Source organism: Rhinopithecus roxellana, chromosome 16, assembly GCF_007565055.1.
Source record: "Rhinopithecus roxellana isolate Shanxi Qingling chromosome 16, ASM756505v1, whole genome shotgun sequence".
NCBI lineage: Eukaryota > Metazoa > Chordata > Mammalia > Primates > Cercopithecidae > Rhinopithecus > Rhinopithecus roxellana.
Window position 1 is genome coordinate 49,678,389 of NC_044564.1, and position 21,849 is coordinate 49,700,237.

General features: G+C 39.6%; 1 protein-coding gene across 5 annotated transcripts in view; it reads right to left on the reverse strand.

Annotated features, from left to right (window-relative positions):
- C16H9orf135 (chromosome 16 C9orf135 homolog) overlaps positions 1 to 21,849 on the reverse strand; it is an 86,131-nt gene that overhangs the window by 59,914 nt on the left and 4,368 nt on the right. For 3 of the 5 annotated variants that reach the window (XM_010362949.2, XM_010362948.2, XM_030920048.1), the window contains exon 2: positions 848 to 956. The exons of the other annotated variants lie outside the window; for them this stretch is intronic. In XM_010362949.2, the coding sequence (XP_010361251.1) occupies positions 848 to 956 (109 nt within the window). The remainder of the gene's footprint in view (positions 1 to 847; positions 957 to 21,849) is intronic. 5 annotated transcript variants of the gene reach the window in all.

Below are 21,849 nucleotides of genomic sequence, written 5' to 3' on the forward strand. Positions count from 1 at the left end.
GGTCTAAAACTAAAAACATTTGGGGGGCAGAATGTGACACAAACCCAATCTTTTCATCACTTGTACAACCACCCTCATCAAATCACCAGCTCTTCATGCCCAAGGCCATCCTCTAAGGCTAAATTGTCTTCAGCTAGCCCCAAAGTTCCTGACATTGTAGGACCCAATTTGCGGGTCTCCTAGGAGTTGAGCTCTTGCCTTATGCTGACTGGACAGACACCTATGTAGCCAAGCAGTAACCTGCTCACCTCAATTCAAACAGGAATTACTTATGCCATAAATATTCTGCTTGTAACTGGATTGTACAAACCTTATGAGACTGTTAATAGCATGTTTTAGTTACTTACAACTGCACCAGCTTAAGGTAAGTACAAAAGACTTGAAACCAAAGACCTAGGTATAAACTCTCCCTCTTCCACCCGCTAGCTGTGTGACTTTGAGTAAGTCACTTAGTCTTTAGGAGTCTCTTTCCTCTCCTCTGTGAATTAGAGATGGTAATATCCACTTCGCAGGGTTATTATGGAGGTGAAAGGAGACATCTAACAGGATATTGTCACTGTAGTGACAACAGCATTATAGCAACAGGAACAATTTCCTAGGCACTTTTATGTGCCAGGCACCGTGCCACGTACTCAACTTGCTTCATCTTATTTAATTCACCCAATCACTTTATGAGATAGGCACATTTTACAGGTAATGTAGCTTCAGCACACAGTAACTAAGTCATCTGAGTAACTAGCACAGTTAACCAGGGATGGTGCTGCACAAAACACTCCTCCTTTAACTTTTTCATGTTTCACTATGACAAAGATTTCCGACTTAAAACGAAGTAATAGCAATTACTTACTGGGGATTCATCGGTTCCAAGTCGCCGATATGTTGAATTACACAGCTTTTTCACTTTCTCAGGACCCTCTATATCATAATCTTTGGGAAAAGCTTCTCTGTCACGGTGCCTTAAGGAAAAATTAGGAGTACATTAAGAGATGAAGTTTATTTATTCTATATTGCATTCAGATTTTTTTAAACTATCCAATGAAAATTTTCTATATTTGCAGCATTATTTTAACTATAAATTTATTAGATTTGTGACATATAAAGTATTTTCCATCTCTTTTTAAGTAATACTGAGGCTAATTCCTAAAAGCAACCTAGCATAAGTGATAAAACTAATAATATCACCCAAACAATACTTCTCGAACACAGTAATAGTAATTATTCAGTGATTCCAATGAACTGAATCTTATTTAATAATGTAGATTAGTTTACCAACAGTAAATTCTAAAATAAGACATGGTAATATCTTGGAAAGTCAACTTTCCACTTTAGAAATTCTTTCTACCACGAATCTTAATTACAATTTTTTTCAAAACAAGACAGCAAAGTATTTGCCCATATTGATTTACAACCTGTGCTTCCTGCTTCTAAAGAGGCAATAAAGGAAGCTGATAAACATGAGGTAGAAGAAAACACTTCTTAAAAATGTAGATGGAAGAAGGAAAAAATATACCAAACATCTTGATTAAAAGAGTGATTAAGAATAATAAGAGACAGGGCACAGGAACACATGCCTGTAATCTCAGCACTTTGGGAGGCAGGCAGATCTCTTGAGCCTAGAAGTTCAAGACCAGCCTGGGAAACATGGCAAGACCCCATCTCTACAAAAAAATACAACAATCAGCTGGGCTTGGTGGCATGTGCCTGTAGTCCCAGCTACTTGGGAGGCTGGGCTAGGAGGATCACCTCAGGGAGGTCAAGGCTGCACTGAGCCATGATTGTGCCACTGCACTCCAGCCTGGGCAAAGAATAACCTGTCTCAAAAAAGAAGAAGAAGAAAGAAGAAAGAAGGAGGAAGGAGGAAGGAGGAAGGAGGAAGAAGGAAGAAGAAGGTGGAGGAGTATGAGAAGAAGGAGAGGGAGGGAGAGGGGGAGGGGAGAGGGAGGGGAGGGGAGGAGGGGAGAGGGATAGGGAGGGGAGGAGGGGAGAGGGAGGGGGAGGGGAGGGGAAGTAGTGGGGAAGAAGGAAGAAGGGGATTTGGGAGTAGAGAAGGAAAAAGCAGAAGTGGCTGGCAACTGAATAAGCTATTTTTAATAGAACTTTCTTGAGTGAAATACAGGAAGCTAAGACTAAGCACCCCTCAGAAGGTACCTTGCTTTAAGGGATACAGGGCTAGAATTATTTAGGGGACACTCAAGTACCCAAGAATTCAATCATTCAGCCATTTGTTTATTCCGCAAATGTTTTAAAATTCCTACCTATGCCAGGCACTTCGGTAGGTGTGGGGGATACAGTGGGGAGCGAGTCTGATGGAGTCCCTGCCTTCAGTTGCTTGCAGTCTAGATAGAGAGACACAAAAATAAGAAAAATCTACAACATGGTAAGTGTGGGTAAAAACCTAGGGAAACAGAATCACTTCCCTTAACCTAGACTGGGCACCCAATCCAAAGGGCATCCAAGTCATGAGGCCTTTTAGGACCTGACCCCCTTCCCCATTCCCACTGGACTGGGACTCAGCCCCTGCACTACATTCCCATTAACACCCCTGCCTTCCCACCTCTGAGCATGATAGCAGAGCTCTGTAGTAGAACCCAGCAGCGAAGGAGCCCAGGATGGGGTGGCAGGCAAAACACCACACCTGAACCCTCTTCTCTCCTCACATCTGAGCATCAAAGTGCAAAACACTAAATGCTTTTTGGTAACCTACCAGCATTTTATGAGAGCCTAACAGGAAGCTTTCACTTAAGTCGTCAGGGGGGATATTGGACAACACAAGCTCAACCAGGTCCTAGCTGTTTGGCCTTGGGCAAGTCACTTAACCTTTCTGTGCTTCCATTTTCACATGTATAACATGAGGACAGAAATAATAACAATACCTTTTAAGATCTTAATATGAATTAAAATTTTTTTAAAAAGCAGAAAACCCTTCATATGCTGTAAAGCATCACAAACATCTATGTATAGTGAATACTAATTGGGCTCCAAAATCCGGTATACATTGGAACTTAGTTTTGCCATAATTGAACTTAATTTTTCTTCCAAGCTCTCATTTTACCAAGTGGAAAAACCTGCATATTGGTCAATCCTGGATTTCTTCCAGTTCTGAGGGGTTTGTGTGGTGCCACAATGCCAAGAATCCATCTTTGTTGCCATCCTTTCTCCTTGCTTACATCTGCAGAAACACTCTCCTTCCCCTGTGGTCTTCCCTTGCAGATCCATGCAGGTCTCCATCCTCCTGGCCTTGCCACACAGATTTGTAGGTAGACTGGTGTTCTGCTGCAAGGGTGCCACTCTCTAGCCCACCAGACATCTTCTAGTGTCTCTCTCCACCTGGTTTCCTGGAAACCCAGGCACCATCCCTGGGTTACGTGCCTGACCCACCAAACAGATAGTGTTTCATCTCTCCAGCACTCTGGGCTTGGGGACACATGGGAGCCCCAATCTTCAACAGTTCTGAAAACATTACCCTGGGAATAGGGGGTGATGGGGAGAGGCAATGACAGGTCCTGATATGGTTTGGCTGTGTCCCCACACAAATCTCATCTTGAATTGTAGCACCCATAATTCCCACGTGTCATGGGAGGCACCCTGTGGGAGGTAATTGAATCATGAGGGCGGGTCTTTCCCATGCTGTTCTCGTGATAGTGAACAAGTCTGACAAGATCTGATGGTTTTATAAAGGAGAGTTTCCCTACACAAGCTCTCTCTTGCCTGCTGCCATATAAGACATGACTTTGCTCATCATTTGCCTTCCACCATGATTGTGAGGCCTCCCCAGCCATGTTGAACTATGAGTCAATTAAACCTCTTTCCTTTCTAAATTACCCAGTCTAGTGTATGTCTTTATTAGCATCATGAGAACAGACTAATACAGGTCCCATCTGGCTCCAGGATTTCCAAAATCTTAACTGAAATTCAGGATCCCAGACAAATTCAAACATTCTTAACTTTTTCTCTGGCCTTCTCCTTTGTGTGTCCATGAATTCTTCATTTGCTGTGGAACAGGGTGGCTTGGCTCTTCATGCTCCCAAATCTATCGGGCTTATGCTGAGACCCAAGTTTTTGAAATCCAAATCCAATAATTTGGCTCTTTCGTTACTTGTGGGTCATTCTTCCCTGAGGCAATAAAACCGGAGTACGTCCCTAAAGCAGCACACAAATGAAGGGGAAATATACCAGTAATATTTCAGCGTATTTGCCCCAGGGCCCACCTCTTTATTAGACACTGAAGAAGGCACAGAACCCATACTACTAGAGGCCTACAAAATAACTACTTTTAAATCAGAAATATATATATATAATCCAGCTTGGATTATACCTGTCTTCACACCATCAGTCAAACTATCATTTTAAACTTTTTTTTTTAATGGAAGAATGGGCCTAAGAAAGCAAAGATATTTATGGTCTGTGAAAGGCAGTATGTGGCCCTAATGATCCTACCATATACTTTAGGTTTCATGATAACTAAATTCTTACAAAAGATGCAGATATATTCTTTTTTCATATAGCAACCTTAGATAGCAGCCAAAAGCCTAACATTAAAACCATGAATCTATAATGAAGGTGTTTCTTTGGGGGACTGAGCTAATGTAACTGGCATTTCCTCGTGCCTGCTGGCTGCCCACGGATGCTATGCCCACAGCCTGTGGGGCTCTGAGAGATTCACAGCCCAAAATCTGCCCCTACTCCCAAGAGGCTGCCAGCCTAGCAGAGAGAAATATACATGTTTAAAAATTATAAAATGTATAAAATACACTGTATGAAACATCGTAAAATATATAGACCCAAATAAAATATAAGATATGCCTTTACTATATACCCTCTCTATAATACATATTTACCATATATAAAATGATTAAGGCTTTCTAAAGGAAACAGGAAACTGAATTAATTCTCTGACTTTATTACGTTAGGGGAACAGTGGCCTGTGCCTCAGATTTCCTGAGACGAACTGAGAATCATAAACTGAGGAACTAAATGAATCAACAGATTAAGAGTCTCAAATGAAAGGTGACATATAAGTGCAAAATATTATTAAGTGTAATGATAATATCTACAATAGGCTTTAGTTGGGTATTTTTAAGCACTTCGTCAAACCTTATAACCTTTCTGTGATTAAAATATAATATATACATATATAAAAATAATCAAAGTGCAATAATATATATTTCTTCTAGCTTCATTCTCCTTGCTACCTGCATTTGTTTAGTCATCAAATGACTTGCCATGATTTTTTATTTGTTGCAATGGAAAATTCTTCATGAGAAAAATAAATAAATGTACTAAAATAGAATTTAGAATGCCTCTAGAGCAGTAACTTTCAAACTCTTCAACTACAGCCCCCAGTAAGAAAAATGATGCATCTTTTTTTTTTTTTTTTTTTTTTTTTTTACATGAAGTTTTGCTTTTATTGCCCAGGCTGGAGTGCAATGGTATGATGTCAGCTCAGTACAACCTCTGTCTCCCTGGTTCAAGTGATTCTCCTGCCTCAGCCCTCCAAGTAGCTGGGATTACAGGCAAGCACCACTGTGCCCAGCTAATTTTCTGTGTTTTTAGTAGAGACAGAGTTTCACCATGTTGGCCAGGCTGGTCTCGAACTCCAGGCCTCACATGATTCACCCACCTTGGCCTCCCAAAGTGCTGGGATTACAGGCGTGAGCCACTGCATATGGCCAAAAAATGATATTTCTTAATCCAGAATACATACATGCGTTTCCATGCATAAAATTGAAATCAAAATTTGTCCAGGCATGGTGGCTCATGCCTGTAATCCCAGCACTTCGGGAGGCCAAGGCAGGTGGGTCACTTGAGGTCAGGAGTTCAGACCAGTCTGGCCAACACGGTGAAACCCCATCTCTAGTAAAAATACAGAAAATTAGCTGGGCACGATGGTGCGTGCCTGTAATCCCAGCTACTGGGAGGGCTGAGGCATGAGAATCACTTGAACCCATGAAGCAGAGGTTGCAGTGAGCTGATATCGCGCCACTACACTGTAGCCTGGGTGACGAAGTAAGACTCTGTCTAAAAAAAAAAAGGAGAGAGAAAAAAATTGAAGCCAAAATTTGACAAAACAGTCTTTACCATCATAGGAGTTTGGATACTTTTTATTCCTTATATGTTATTTTTTTAAATGTCATTATTAATCCACTGAATTGAGTTCACAATGCATTAATGGGTCGGGAAAAATATTGCTCTAGACCAGTGGTTTTCCATCTGGTTGGGGATCAATCTGTGGCCTCCACTCCCACCCCAGAGACAATGTAGACATTTGGCAATGCCTGGAGACATTAATGGGTATTACTTCTAAGGAGGAGAGCGCTACCAGGGTCTAGCGGGTAAAGGACAGCGATGCTGCTAAACATGCCACAGTGCACCGGACAGCCCCCATCCACAGAGAAGTGTCTTGCCCAAAATGTCCATAGTACCAAGGTTGAGAAAGCCCTAAAGAACAGCTGCACCCCAGACTCTCAGTGGTTTCCAAATCTAAGTGCTTCATGGAGCAGCCAAACTTTCCCCCAAAAAGGATGGGGCCAACATAAGGCTGCCAACTTTTTGTTTTGACAAGAACATTCAAAATAAAATAATCATCTATCACCTTTCATAAGAAGGCCTGTAACACCAACAATCAGTAAAAACAACCTCACAGTCCTTCAAACCGAATAGATTCAGCCATCTGAAAAACTTGCTACATTGAGTTGCAGGACTGAACAAACCGGAGTCCAGAGCTGCAGGTCAGGAAGGTCCCGCAGCTCCCCGAGGCTGCCTCAGGCCAGAGGGCCCAGCTCCCCATCAGCAGAGGAGAGGGTGGGGTTAGGTCATAGGATTATTCTTACAGGAAAGGAAACAGGTTACACTCTAGGTTTCTGTGGTTGTATGTTTATGTGGGGCAAGGGAAGTGGGAGGTTGCAAAGAAACCAGCATCTTTGTCACTGCCGCACCTTTCACATTGTTTTATAATTATCCATTCACGTATCAGCCTTCTCATTTGACAGAAAGCATCTTAGACACAGGAATTATTTTTTATTCATCTTTGTGATCTTGGTCTGACACATTGTAAATGCTCATTAAATCTCAAATGATTGACTGATTGATTGATTAAATGAATGTTCTTACATTTTGTTACTGTCACCTTAATATAAATGCAGAAAGCAAAGACTTTCAAACGTGTCCATAAAAATGAAGAGTATCCTGGCTCAGTCTGCAAAAGCACATGTAAAGAGGGAGTAATTATGCATATAGAGATGCTAGTCCTTTGCAATGCTAACTTGTCTCCAGAGGAATTATAAATCTACTTGCTGAATGAGAAAACTTTCAACATACATATGCATAACACTGATTGCAAAGGGGTTTGAATCTGAGCAATAACTGACATGAGAACAATGGAAATCTGAGCTGAATTCTAGCTTCTGGTGACTTGACAAGAGACGCACTTTTCTTTGCAGATTTCAAAGATGTTTAAAATGTTTAGTTAAGACTCCAGATGGCAGAATATATTAATTTTAAATTTTAGAATTATTAATGTAGTTCACAACCATGCCGTCAGCTATTGTATTTTCTGATGTAAATCTAGCCCAAATGAGAAGCGAAAGATACCTTTTCTATTAGATTTTTATAATCATCTGCTATCTAGAACTTTAAAAGAAAATTACCCTTGAGAGTCAGCTATATTCCCTAACACATTAGAAACATAAAACTCATAGAATCAAAGACTGCAAAGAGACATTTGACAATCCTCTTTGAAGATTTCATGGGCAAATGATTTACCTGCCAAGGCAGTGTTATTCGGTGGCATAGCCCTGAAACTGACAAATGAAGACTTTCAGGTGTATTTGCAGAATCATAAAGAAAATCTTATGTTCTTGGGAAAAATTGTGACATTTCAGACTTATAAAGAAAGACTTTGTTTTTCTATGTGTCTCGTGCTGTATGTGATCTGTGCATCTATAACCATGAAACCACAGAATTTGAAACTTAACTGCACAAGGAAACCATCTGATGGAGACAGATAAGTGAAGTCTTATCTGAAATGCTGAATCTTCTTCACTCAGCATATATTGAGTGGCATGTAAATAAGACCTATCATTATTATAAATTTTCTTCATAGAAAATCTTCAAAACAGGAGGCCCTGTGGAGAATATTGGAAGGAAACAAAAGGAATACAACAGTTGAAGACTTTGTCTAGCATAACAGTTTAAACGTTAAATAAATGTGGTCAGTCTGATTAACTGCCAAACACATGACTTTGAAAACAGCTGAAGGGACATGTATTTGGCAATACTACAATTGATAATCCCACCTGGGATACTTTTAGAGGGAAATAAAATGCTAAGTACACCAGGAGTGGTGAAAAAAGGGACTGTCATGGTCAAACCAGGGCGAGTACGTTCTGTCACCCTATGTTTAGACAGCTGGATCTCAATTATCTTCAAACCCTAGGATATTTCTGAGTTTCCTTGATCCTCTCCTCCAGAAACAACTTGCAATAACTGGCTGAAGACACTGGGTGGTGGAAAAGTAGGGCTAAAGGGGGAGTTTTTAAGGCGTACTATACATTAGTAATTACTGTAGTCTGAAAACACCTTGCAGATTTCCGGCATGGAGTGACATGGAGATCAGCCTGCCTCCCTTCAAAACAAAAAGCAAAGAAACACTCAGTTACCTGTGTAAGCTCCTATTCCAGTAGTCTTAATCTACTGGCTTAAATAATTTGAATTAATTATTTCAGAATAACATCAGAAGATTACATTATGTCACCTTAAGATCTATTTTAAATCACACTTAGTGATTCCATGAGCTGTACATATTGAGTAGATAATGCAAAGTCTTTTGGTTTCAGGACAATTTGTTTCATTTACTTTAGAAAATAAATAAGTTTTCCTTCAGGAATAAAATCTAGAATTCAAACAGACTTTCATAATGAACATAACTACACAAATACACATTTTTCCCTTTCCTCCTAGAATCCATTCAAAAACGGCAAAGGAAATGAAACAATTAAAAGCAAATAAATTTTTGGCAAAATCACAAGTTATCATCCCCAGATTATAATATGTACAAGGGCCATTAAAAGCAGCCAGAGTCTAGCTGAGGCCAAGTAGAAGAAGTGCTGAGAAGAGATCAACAAGATTGCACAGAGGTGGGCCTCTTGGAGTGCAAACCAAGTTACATTTCCCATGGCTGCACAGATAAACTCTTTCTCCGGAAACAATGGAAAATGTTAGATTAAATATTATTATATTTTGGCCAGGTGCAGTAGCTCACACCTGTAATCCCAGCACTTTGGGAGACAGAGGCAGGTAGATTGCTTGAGGCCAGGAGTTTGAGACCAGCCTGGCCAACATGGCAAAAACCCATCTCTACTAAAATACAAAAAGTTAGCCAGGCTAGTGGTGCATGCCTGCAAATCCCAGCTACTAGGGAGGCTTGAACCTAGAAAGCAGAGGTTGCAGTGAACTGAGATTGCACCACTGCACTCCAGCCTGGGCAATGAAGTGAGACTCAGTCTCACAAATACATATGTGTGTGTGTGTGTGCGTGTGTGTGTAGAGAGAGAGAGAGAAAGAGCGGCACGTAAATAAGAGTACTACATACTTTTAATGTATTGGACATTAATGGAGAATTTTCAGACCAATTTTTTGGGTGAAAGCTAGAACCAGAGGAGTAATTAGAACTTCAAAACACCAAACCCACTCCCTTAGGGTGTTTACCAATGTTATACAAGGGTAATGGCTTTAGGTCCGGAGGTTCAATAATGTTAGGGCTATAGGGAGCTCCAGAGCCCACCCTAGGAAGGGAGTTTTACAAGAAAGTTTTCTAGATGTGATAGACATTGTGTTCACCAATATATTTTATCCTTCTTTCCTGGGAATGCAGGAGGTGAAAATTCCCAGCACTTGCAGTTAGTAAGGCCATTTGACTAGTTCTGGCCAATAAAAAGAATATACACAGAAATGATATGTCATTTCTGGGCTACGACAGTGGAAGCTCTTCTACAATATTCAACTCTTTCTTTCCCTGAAATGACTTTCTGAAATGTCATTTCTTTCTGAAATGACATTTCAGATGATGGAGCTTCAATCAAGCTGATTCTCAGAGTGTCTATGTGGAAGAGTGCCCGCCTTCCACCAAAAACCTACAGCAGACGTTGTATGAACAGAAAATCAACCTTCATGTAATACTCACCGGAATCTGGGCTGGAGGGTGGGGGGATGCTGTTTGTTATCACAGATTAAGCTTAGCCTAATGTCACATAGAAATTAGTATCAAAAGTGGACTATGGGTGCTGCTATCACAAAAATAAAAATATATACTTGGCATTGGCTAAAAGCCAGGCAGAAGAAAATAGGAAACTGGAAAGTTCAAACACTTTATAGCTAGAGAAAGTGAGAAGTCAAATCATGTACCTCCTGAGATTGAAAAAAAAATTGGAAAACTGTTAGTTTTGTGTGTGAATTGCTATTGGTTGTGTTTTCCAGGTATTTACAAAAGAGAATGAGATGAATTCAGGAAATAATTGGCTGGGCTTCAAGAAGAAATTAAACAGAAATGAGAGATTCCAAAAATCTGGGGCCTGAAATATTAAAAGAGCCAACAACTTTTAGATCCCAAACAGTAAGAGAGAAAACTGACAAAGACTCTTTTGAGACAAAGGTCCATTAAAGCTCTGCTTTGCAGCAAAGTTCATCCTATTGTTAGTCCCTCCCAGTAGATTCAGATACATTAGAGCTGTCAAAAGATAAAATTACAACAAGTTTAAAGATTGATTTGGCTTTTATTAATGATTCTAGCATCTGGCAACACCTCATTCTGGAAAACAGAATGAGTTGAGCAGAGGAGGTTGGCTTTATAGATAGAAAAGGGCTGAAGAAAGCAGAAACAGAGAACAAAAAATGGATTGGCTGCTTCAAAAGTTCCTTTCCTGATAAGGTTAAAACAAAGGGGACTTCCTTATTAGGCTGACTAAGGTAGACTGCAGTCTTCTGGTTTTTTCGAAAACTAGTCTGTTTCAAAATTCACTTTGATTATGTGGCACTTAGCACAAGTGACTCCATTCTGGCTTGGTCTGGTCTACTGGGGCCTAGTGCAGGAAGCTGGTTCAAAACAATGGCCTCCTATAAACTTTGTTTAACAGAGCAAATATCTAATTAAGGAAATGGCCAAACAGAAAATCCCAAGGTTTCTGATTTCTGTGACTACATCAGTTTCGAAGTGCAATTCAAGGTTTTCTAAAGAGAAAAGGTAAAGAAATACAGCAAGTCTGAGAACTTTATCTAGTTTACATAGAAAGAGTTGAGGGTGAGATTACTAGCATTTGGAACAAACTGAATTCAAATAAATAAAAAAGTACTGTTTTTGAGAATTGTACTTCCAAATAAGCCAGGAGTCTACATTTGTAAATCCTTTGACTGTTCAATATTTAAAATATCCTTTGATTCCCCAACATCTGGAAACAGAAAATGAACCAATTGAGTTGAACACAGGAGATGCATGTAGTCCAATATCCACTGCAGGCATGGAATAATGGAAAAGCAAAGATCACACCAGGATGGAGCCAAGACCACAGAAAACAATGGGAAATAGAAGCTGCGCCCTGACAGCCGAATCAGTGCCTCATCAAAGCTCTAGGCACCAGCGTAGAGCTTTCTAACAATGTCTGCTTGCCGTGGACAAATGACGACTCTGTCACTGCCATCCTTCTTCTTTCTGAGTAGGTGTCCCTATTATACTCATCCTGTCTCTGTCCCAGCACTGCACAGTTGACCCTTGAACAACATAGTTTGAACTATGCAGGTCCACTTACACATGGGTTTTTTCAATGAAAGTTACACTGGGTGTGACTGCTTCTCCTGCCTCTCCTTCCACTTCCTCCACCTCTTCCTTGCTGCCTCATCTGCCACCTGAGACAAGAGACCAACTCCTCCTCTTTTTCCTCCTCCTCAGTCTACACAACCTAGTCAATGTGATGACTGTATAATGATCCATTTCCACTTAATGCTTAATGCATAAATATATTTTCTCTTCCTTATGACTTTTTAGCAATGTTTTATTTTCTCTAGCTTATTTTATTGTGAGAATACAGTATATAATACCTATAACATACAAAATATGTTTTAATTGACTGTTTATGCTGCCAGTAAGGATTCCGGTCAACAGTAGGCTATTAGTAGTTAAGTTTTGTGGGAGTCAAAAGTTATATGCAGATTTTCAACTGCACATCTGGCCAGCATTCCGACCCCTGTGTTGTTCAACAGCTAACTGTATATTGGGTATATCAAGTGGGGAGGACAAAAATCTGGATTTTTTTTCCCACAGGTTTTTGAACCAAGAAGAACCACAGTTAGTCTTGGTAGAGAAACTATGGCATAACATGAGCAGATCCTGGATTTTGACCTACGACTAGATGGAATTTGGGTCATTTTCCTTGGGTAAACATTTGGGTAAAGGGGTGAACATAGACTGCGTGTGGAAAGAAGAGTGAAAGCAATACTTATGACTTGCCTACAGAATACAACTTCCAGTGCACGTGGGACTTTTATAAAAATTAAGATAAAATATTTCAATATATTCAAAAAATATAAATCATAGCTCCTGACCACCATGCAATAAAACTAGAAATTAACAACATTTTAAAAAATATCCTTCTTTGATCTGGAAATTTTTAAACACTTAATTAAACAACTCGAGTCAAAAGATCAATGCAAATTAAATTGCTTAATTTCTCAAAAGTGCAGACAAATTAAAACACCACTTATAAGAATCCATAGGATATAGCTAAAGCGGTATCCAGGGAAAAATCCAAAGCTTTAAGTATTTAGATCACTAAAAGTGAAAGAAGGAAAGCAAATAAATGAAACATCTAATGCAAAAGCATAATAAAAGAACAAGCAAAACAAAAGAAATAAGAAGAGCAGAGTAATTCAAGATAGAAGCACAATTAAGTAAGTTAGAAAACAGAAAAGAGGCCAAGAAAAAAATCAGTAAGTAAACAAAATAGACAAACTCCTAACAAACCAAGAAAACAAAATAGAGGGATATAATATCCATACAATGACATATTATTAAGAAATGAAAAGAAATGAAGTATTGATAAAAACTACAACACAGATGAACCTTGAAAACATTATGTAGGTCACCAAGGACCATATGTTGTATAATTCCATTTATGTGAAATGCCCAGAATAGGCAAATCCATAGAGGCAGAAAATCAATTATTGGTTGCTTGTGGCTCGAGGGCTGAGGGCTGGAAGAGGTTTGGGGTGAGGGATAAAGGGAGTAGGATTTATTTTGGAAGGGGGTAACAAAATGTTCTAAAATTGATTGTGGTGATGGATGCACAACTTGGTGAATACTAAAAGCCATTGAATTAAATACACTTTAAAAGGGTGATTTGTATGGCATGTGAATTTCATCTTAATAAAATTGTTAAAAATAGGATATAACCATCAAAATAGAAGAAAAACACCTTAATCATTAAAGATTACTTTCCATAACTCTATGCAAATATGCATGGAAAGCTAGATGACTTACATGACTTTCTAAGAAAAACTATTTCCTAACACTGCCCCAGTAGAAACAAGAAGTCGAAATAGACTATTTCCAAAGAAGAAATAGAGACAATTATCACAGAGCTAAGAGTTATTCCCCAAAACAGTACTAGTAGGGAAAAAAATTGGTATTTGTGCCTGAAAGTCCAGCAGGACATTTGGTATGCCTTGACCTGCTCATTTGTCAGAGTTATATGGGCAAGGACTGAGACAACGAGCAAGACTTAACACATTACATTTGCCACACTGACTTTGACATGCATGGAAACCAACCAGTAGTGGTTCCAAATTACTTAAGTTTATTATAAAATTGTTTTACACGAAAAGAAAAATTCAAATTAAAAAACCATGCAGTCTTTCCAGGCTAAATTTTTCTAATAATTGACATAATAACTAATCATTTGTTAGAGGTCTGGGTGGGAGGTCACAGTATCTTAACCTCCGAGAGACTGCCTGCAGTGGCCCATTGTTGCCTATTGACATGCATCCCTACAAGGAGAGCAGGTGCCACTGATCTCTGAAAGCTCGGGGTTCTTATACAATCCTGAGTTGGGAATTCCCTTTCTGTGACTGGATCTATTATGAGTGTTTCTGTTCACACCCTTGCTACAAATGGCCATATGCAAACTAGCTAGCCTTAATGTGTTGATGCTAGATACATGTTAGCTCTGCTGTTCTCACCCATCTGGCTGTTATTATAGTTTATGGATATGTAAATTAGGCTTCATATAGATAGATGGATAAATGCTGTTAAGATGCTATGGCCACCTCCAGGACTAAGAGTCACAATTCTTACAATCACACATTCTGCATCACAAGATACCAGTCATTACACAACAAAAAATGCCCACATGTATTTCCAAAGACTCTTAGGGAAAGGGTAGTACTGCCATTGGTTGGAAACTAATGCACTATACCTTAGTTCTCTTTGGGGATCCTAGGGACTAGGTGAACCCCCTCTGGAAAGCTTCCCTCATCCAACAGGCCTACGTTAAATGCTCCTCTTGGTTGCTCCCTGAGCAACCTGCTTACCACTGATCATAACACATATCACAGTACATTGTAATTGCTGGGGTAGCCCTCCCCTCTCCTGTCCCACAGTAACCTCTAACATCCTAAAGGCAGGTAACATGTCTTAGTCATGGTCAAATTCCTAACCCAGCAAAGTGCCTGCAACAGAGCAATGGATTCATAAATACACTTTTAATAAATGCCATTCAAAAAAGAGTTCTTCATCTAGGAAGAAGATAGTGAATAAAAGCTTAGTGCTTTTTTTAAAAAAGCTTATTTAATGCTTCTGGATCCTTACTAAACAATTCAGTTTTTCCAAATGTTTAAAAAATTGTGACAAGTTATTTATTCCTATATTTTAATTTCAAAATAGTTTTTCCTATCACTATCTATAAAAGGAGGCTAAATTATTTGCAATGAAATTTACTTTGCAATAGATAAATGGTATTATGTTAATTCTTCCATTTACTCAAACCTGGAACAATCTGATTGGAGATCTAGTAGCTTGCCAAAGAAACATATTATAATATTTCTGCCAATTAATTCTCTTTGTTAATGCATCACAACTTAGTTAAATATAAAAAAAAATACATGGTGTGACTAATAACAATTAAAACATAATTGTATTTCAAGTGAAATAAAGGAAACAGTAATAAAGATTAATGTCCATCAAAACCAGTAAGAAGGCTGGGTGCAACGGCACATATCTGTAATCCTAGCACTTTGGAAGGCCAAGGTGGGAGGATTGCTTGAGGCCAGGAGTTCAAGACCAGCCTGGGTATTAAAGGAAGACCATCATCTCTACCAAAGAAAAAAAAATGTTTTTTAAAATTAGTCAGGCGCCGGGCGCGGTGGCTCAAGCCTGTAATCCCAGCACTTTGGGAGGCCAAGACGGGCGGATCACGAGGTCAGGAGATCGAGACCATCCTGGCTAACACGGTGAAACCCCGTCTCTACTAAAAAATACAAAAAACTAGCTGGGCGAGGTGGCGGGTGCCTGTAGTCCCAGCTACTCGGGAGGCTGAGGCAGGAGAATGGCGTAAACCTGGGAGGCGGAGCTTGCAGTGAGCTGAGATCCGGCCACTGCACTCCAGCCTGGGCGACAGAGTGAGACTCCGTCTCAAAAAAAATAATAATAAAATAAAAAATAAAAAAAATAAAATTAGTCAGGCATGGTGGTGCATGCCTATAGTCCCAGCTGCTTGGAAGGCTGGGGCAGGAGAATCACTTGAGCCCAGATGTTTGAAGTTACCACAAGCTATGACTGAGCCACTGCACTCCAACCTGGGTGACAAAGCGAGACCCTGCTTTTAAAAAAATAAAATAAAATAAGAATATTTAAATGTATTCATAACTTTTGCAAAGCACTGCAAAGATATGTTTCATCTAATCTCTACACAGGATTTCTGTTTTCAGCCCATTACATCTAAGATAAATTTTAAAAAATTGCATTGAAGTTGGCTGGGGAGGGAGAGTTTAAAGTCAAAATAGCATCAATTGTAGGAAGTCTCCCAATATATTAATGGGTTATGTTCTAGACTTTTGCTGTGAAACTGAGGGTTTGGAATTTGCTATTCCTTCTCCACCACAGTAACTTTCTCTAGGACTGCCAGCCCAGCACTCTTTCCTTCTCCTGGGTGCGTCCTCCTTGTTCGTGGCTCTTGGAGAGCTACCATATTTCCATTTGCCCTTGCCCAGTCAGATGACTTCAAACAGGTACTTGGCCCAGGGAAAGACACATGGCCTGAAATTTGTTGAGCCAGAACTGAAAATACCTTAAAGCCAACCTTTCTTTTTTTTTTTTTTTTTTTTTTTTTGAGGCGGAGTCTCGTTCTGTCACCCAGACTGGAGTGCAGTGGCGCAATCTCGGCTCACTGCAAGCTCCGCCTCCCGGGTTCACGCCATTCTCCTGCCTCAGCCTCCCAAGTAGCTGGGACTACAGGCGCCCGCCACCTCGCCCGGCTAGTTTTTTTTTTTTTTTTTTTTTTTTTTTTGTATTTTTAGTAGAGACGGGGTTTCACCATGTTAGCCAGGATGGTCTCGATCTCCTGACCTCGTGATCCGCCAGTCTCGGCCTCCCAAAGTGCTGGGATTACAGGCTTGAGCCACCGCGCCCGGCCAAGCCAAACTTTCTTTGTGGGATGAAGATGTAAGTTATACATTCCAGAACTGCAACAGCCATGTTTCCCATACTCTTCCACAACAAGATGAAGCAAACTCAAAAAGAGAGAAGGGAAACACAGACCTGGTGGCATTTTCATCCTTCGTTCCAGTTGTTCCTAAGGCCCAGCTTACCCCTGCCCTTCTCACCTGGGAATCAATCATCCAGGAATATCCTGAGTTAATTCATTCTGTTTTCTTAGGCTAGAGCAAGCTGACCATCTGTCACTTGCAACGAAAAGAGTTCTGACCAGTACCCACAGAAAATGGTGCCAATGGGGATGAGTTCCCAGGGAAACTCAGAGAAGTGTATCTAACAATACTAGTTATGGTGCCACAAAACCCCCTGAGCCCTGAGTTTGGGCTTCTCAGTGTGAACCTCTCCTTATCAAAATGTCACTAAGCCGCACATTCTTCTAACTTCCTCCCCCAACCACAACACTCTTACCTAGAAAGAGATAGTCAGTAAGTTAAATGAAAGCGAGTTTGGTGGAAAGGTACTTCAGACTATCTGTGAGAGGAAAGACTACAGCAGCATTACAATAAGGAGAGGACACTAATGGCTCCCACAGCCCAGTTATGAGTTGGGTATAAGGGTAGGGGTTTGGCTTGAGGCAGAGGTACTTCTGTACAGCAAGGATCTTTCCTAATCCAAGTTTGCCTGTGTGGTGAAATGCCTCTTCTGTATACTTTGTCTTACCAGGGCTCATCTTGCATGTAAAATAATTTTATTTTTGTAAATGCCAGTTAAGTTGAGCAAACTTTCACACAAAGGTCATGGTAGTTATCATTCTATAACTACCGGTTTTCAGAAAAAGAATTTGACTGGAATTTCTTAAAAGAAAATAGCATTGAAAGAAAAATGTAGTCAGGGCAAAAGGAAGCAGAGTCTCCTGGATTTCATCTTGAAAAATAAAAAAATACAGTGCTTTCCCCAAAAACTACTATATCCAAAAGCATTTGTAGGTAATGTGCGTATGTTGAGGAATGAGAATGTAGGACTAGATTAAAAATAACGATGGCGTAGGATCCACCGTTGTAGAACACAGACGAGAATGAAAGGGTGGTTACGCCAAATGAATGTGAATAACATCATGCTTTTTACCCAACATAAACTAGCAATTAAAAAGATATTTTTAAAAGGCTCATAATAAACCATGGAGGGTGACTCAGATGCTGAAAGAAATGAAGTATTGTGTCTAAATTCTGATCCTTTAGAAAATGTTTGCATCCAGGTAAAAGCTGTAGAAAGTGATATCACAAATTTTAAGTAATTTTACTTTATTCTTATTATGAAAATACATGTTTGTTATGGAAAATGTAGAAGTAGCAAAGAGAAAAAGAAAAGGAAAAACAACCCATAAATCCACCATCCAGTAATAAATATCATGTTACATAGGGAATATTTTTTCACTCTCTTTTCAGTGAATATAGACTCATTTATTTTATTTTATTTTATTTTTTGGAAACAGGGTCTGTCACCCAGCTCTGTCACCCAGGTTGGAGTGCAGTAGCTCAATCTCAGCTCACTGCAACCTCTGCCTCCCAGGCTCCAGCGATCCTCCCGCCTCAGCCTCCCAAGTAGCTTAGACCACAGGGGTGTATCACCACACCTGGCTAATTCTTGGTGCTTTTTTGGTAGAGATTGGGTTTTGCCATGTTGCCCAGGCTGATCTCGAGCTCCTGGCTCAAGCAATCCTCTCACCTTGGCTTCCCAAAGTGTTGGGATTACAAGCGTGAGCTACTGTGCCTGGCCTAGACACATATTTTTAACCAAAGAGAGAATTCCAGTACATACTGCTTTTTTATACTTAAAGAGATTAATTTTTAAAATATTAATCTTTGTACTTTTCTTTACTGAACCACCCTTTAAAATAACTTTTGCTCTAATAAATCAGAGATACCCACATTTGCTTTGGGAAGAATTAGGACTGTTTCACCAGAAATCTGAAGAAAAATGGAGTATTATTGATTAACTTCTGACTGACAAAATGAAATTTTTGAGTTCTAAGTGAGATATTTTCTTGAAAGTCAGGCATTATTGAGAAACAAAAGGACTTCTAAATTCCTTAAGCTTCTATTAACAACAAGAACCAGAAGCTCCCAAATATACCACAGGGAGGATGACTTTGTAATTAATATTCTGAAGAACACTTTAGAAACTAAAAGAGGAGCTTTGGCAAGTCTCAAGCCAATGGGAGTAAACCATCCTGGGCAAACCATGGCATCCACTCGCCCTCTCTCCAGGGCATTGAGAGGGAAGCTGAGTTGAGTGTCACTGGGTCAGCTGCAGGCCACCATGTTGAGGGTAGACGTGCCCCACCTCTACCTGTGGTTGCAGGGTGACCAGCCTAAGTCAGGGGCTGTGCGAGGACAAGCCTGATAGGTATCTGCAGTCCCCTGCAAGAGACCAAGTGGGACTGAATCTGGAGGCAGAGACACCAAGTTCTCAACAAACCAACAGCATCAGCCACAAATTCGGCTGCAGCATGCACAGCAGTTGGACCACGATGAGGCAAGCAAGGACAAGGACCTACAATAGTTCCGGAGGCCTCACTCCTCCACCCCCACCCAAACGTCACATAACCTCAGCCCCTTGTACACATACAGATGGTGTTGGGGGAAGGAGAAGGTGGAGGAGGAAGGACTCAAGGAGTGGGCACTGTTCTGAACGAGACTATTTTAACCTAAAACAAGCTGTTAAAGAGACACAGATAAGCTTTAATTGGCATGTTTGAATTTTTCTCTAGTAACCAACAGTTGAAAAGTTTGAGGATTGGTTTTAGAAAATAAATTTTATATATGCATCTGAGTTGTGTGCATATTTCTAATTCTGCTACCCGCTAGAGTGAATATATTTCCATGTTCTTAGCCTACTGTTACATCATCTTAAATGCCTGCATGATATTATAATTTGGAATTTTTTAAAGTATAAGTTGAGAAATAAAAGTATCTCTTTAAAGTGTAAATATCATTCATCCCCACATTAACTCAAAACCTCATTAGTACCTGTCAGTTCTTGATGGTATGACACACACTGCAACGAGGAACAGCACAAACTTAGCTCCCATTTAAAAATTCTTTACTACTTTAACAGAAGTATATGTTATACCCTTCTAAGGTCATTTCTACAGAGGTGTCCAAACATACTTCCATGTTATGTTATTGCATCAAGAGCATGGCTGTGAAAATCAGCCCTGGTTTGAGTGAGGATTTTGTACTATACTGTGGTCTTTTACCTCAAGGCTTCATTAAAATACAAATATAGGGCCTCAGCCTGCAGTACATTTTGGGTTTCTGTCTTTATTCTTTCTGCCTGCTCATTTGCTCATTTATTTGAGAAACATTAATTGAGCACCTACTGCATTCTTATCCCTTGTCCTGAGGCCTGCCCTTCTTTCCGCCTTCTAACTATAGATCCAAAAAGCCCCTTTAAAGCCTCTTCTCTCCCCCGTCAAACTTTGTGTTGTTTGCATGGAAACCACATAACCAAACTTAAAAATGTGTACAAATTAAGAGTTAATAAGCTTCTGATTGAGGGCCTGAGTCTATGTTAAAGGCAGAAAGATGAAGCCTTGATAGAAAAGAAGCCCTTGTGGATTTCAGCAAAAGGACAGGCTGCAGCACGTGGTTACCAAGGGGCCTTATTATTTTTTTTTCTTTGCTTTTTATCATAGTTCTCGAATGTGTGTTGGAAATGTAGAAAGATGGGATTGCTGGCTAGCAAAGATCTGTGTAGCACAAGCTTGGTCTCCAGTGACAGGAGGAACTCTAAATGCTTCCAGGTTAGTACCTGAGAAAATCATTCATTAAATACAAGAAGAATGACACAGCAAATTAGAAAATTCAGACACTCTCTTTTCTGTTTAAGTGCACTCATGATATCCAGGTGTCTTGGAACTGGGTGCTCCTGTGAACATGAAGTACCTTAAATACATAGAAACTCCCTGTTTAAACAGTGCAGTAGGATAGGGGGAAGTCTGAAGAGCTTCATGGAAAGATTCCCCCCTTTAATTCTAATTTATTGCCCCAGCCCAAATGATTTTGTGTAAAAGTATTTAAAACTACAAAATTCCCTACCCAACAATTATCACCATATTTCTCTTCCCTTTTTTCTGTTTATCTTTCTGGTTTCTTCCTATAGAGGACAGGAAGTGAAACTCCCAGGCTCTTTAATTTGGGGCTTAGGCAGGGAAGAAAAGTAATTAAAATCACAAATACATAAAATTAACCTGAGTCCTTAAAACTAAATGTCACCATGGAGACCAGAGCAAACACTGTCTCCATGGAGATCCCAATGCATTTGTTTTGCTTTAAATTATTATCACTTGTTCCCAGATGTCAATTTGGCCAAGAAAAGATGAATATGAATGAATGAATATAAGAATTAGCCTCACATAAGAGAATTTGTTAAGGGTAAGTCTAAATTGTTGTGATTCTTCCAATGACTGGGAAGATATCCTAACAGAAAATATTTCCCCTTAGTTGAGTTCTAATGGAATCACCTGATGATATGGCTCCATAAATGCTACAGGAATTAGTGGGGTAAAATAATTCCTAGAAAAGGCATCTCTCACTCAGAAGCATCAAGGTGTGATGAGGGTGATATGACTCTATCAACCACTTCAGTTGCAAGGAAGAAGTGGCTCTTTGGTAATGTTTTATCCCAGTAACAGATGAAAGGTATCCCCTAACAAGGATTCTGGATATAGTACTTTATCACGTCTATTATACACAACTGTTTTTAATATGAGTAATGAGATCAAATAGCTCTGTATCACATGCCAGATAAAGAGAGACACAGGGAGAAAATCTAAATGTTTGAACTGTTTAATCAGAGGAAAGTCAGAATTTCTCCCAGACACAGATTTTATTTTGTACGTATATGTACAGTCACTTAACTGATTGAATACTCTGTTGAGAAGCCATGCAAATGGTGTGTTTATAGATATTAAGTGTTCATCAATTAAATAAGAAATCACTAATAAAAGCTATTAAAATTTAATAAAAATTTAATCTATCATAAAACAAATCAATAGAAAGCTAACAATTATGACCAAAATGCATAAAAATAAGTCAATGACATCATTCAATTGAGAATTTTACACAACCTGAATTTTATTCAGCTTTGTAGGA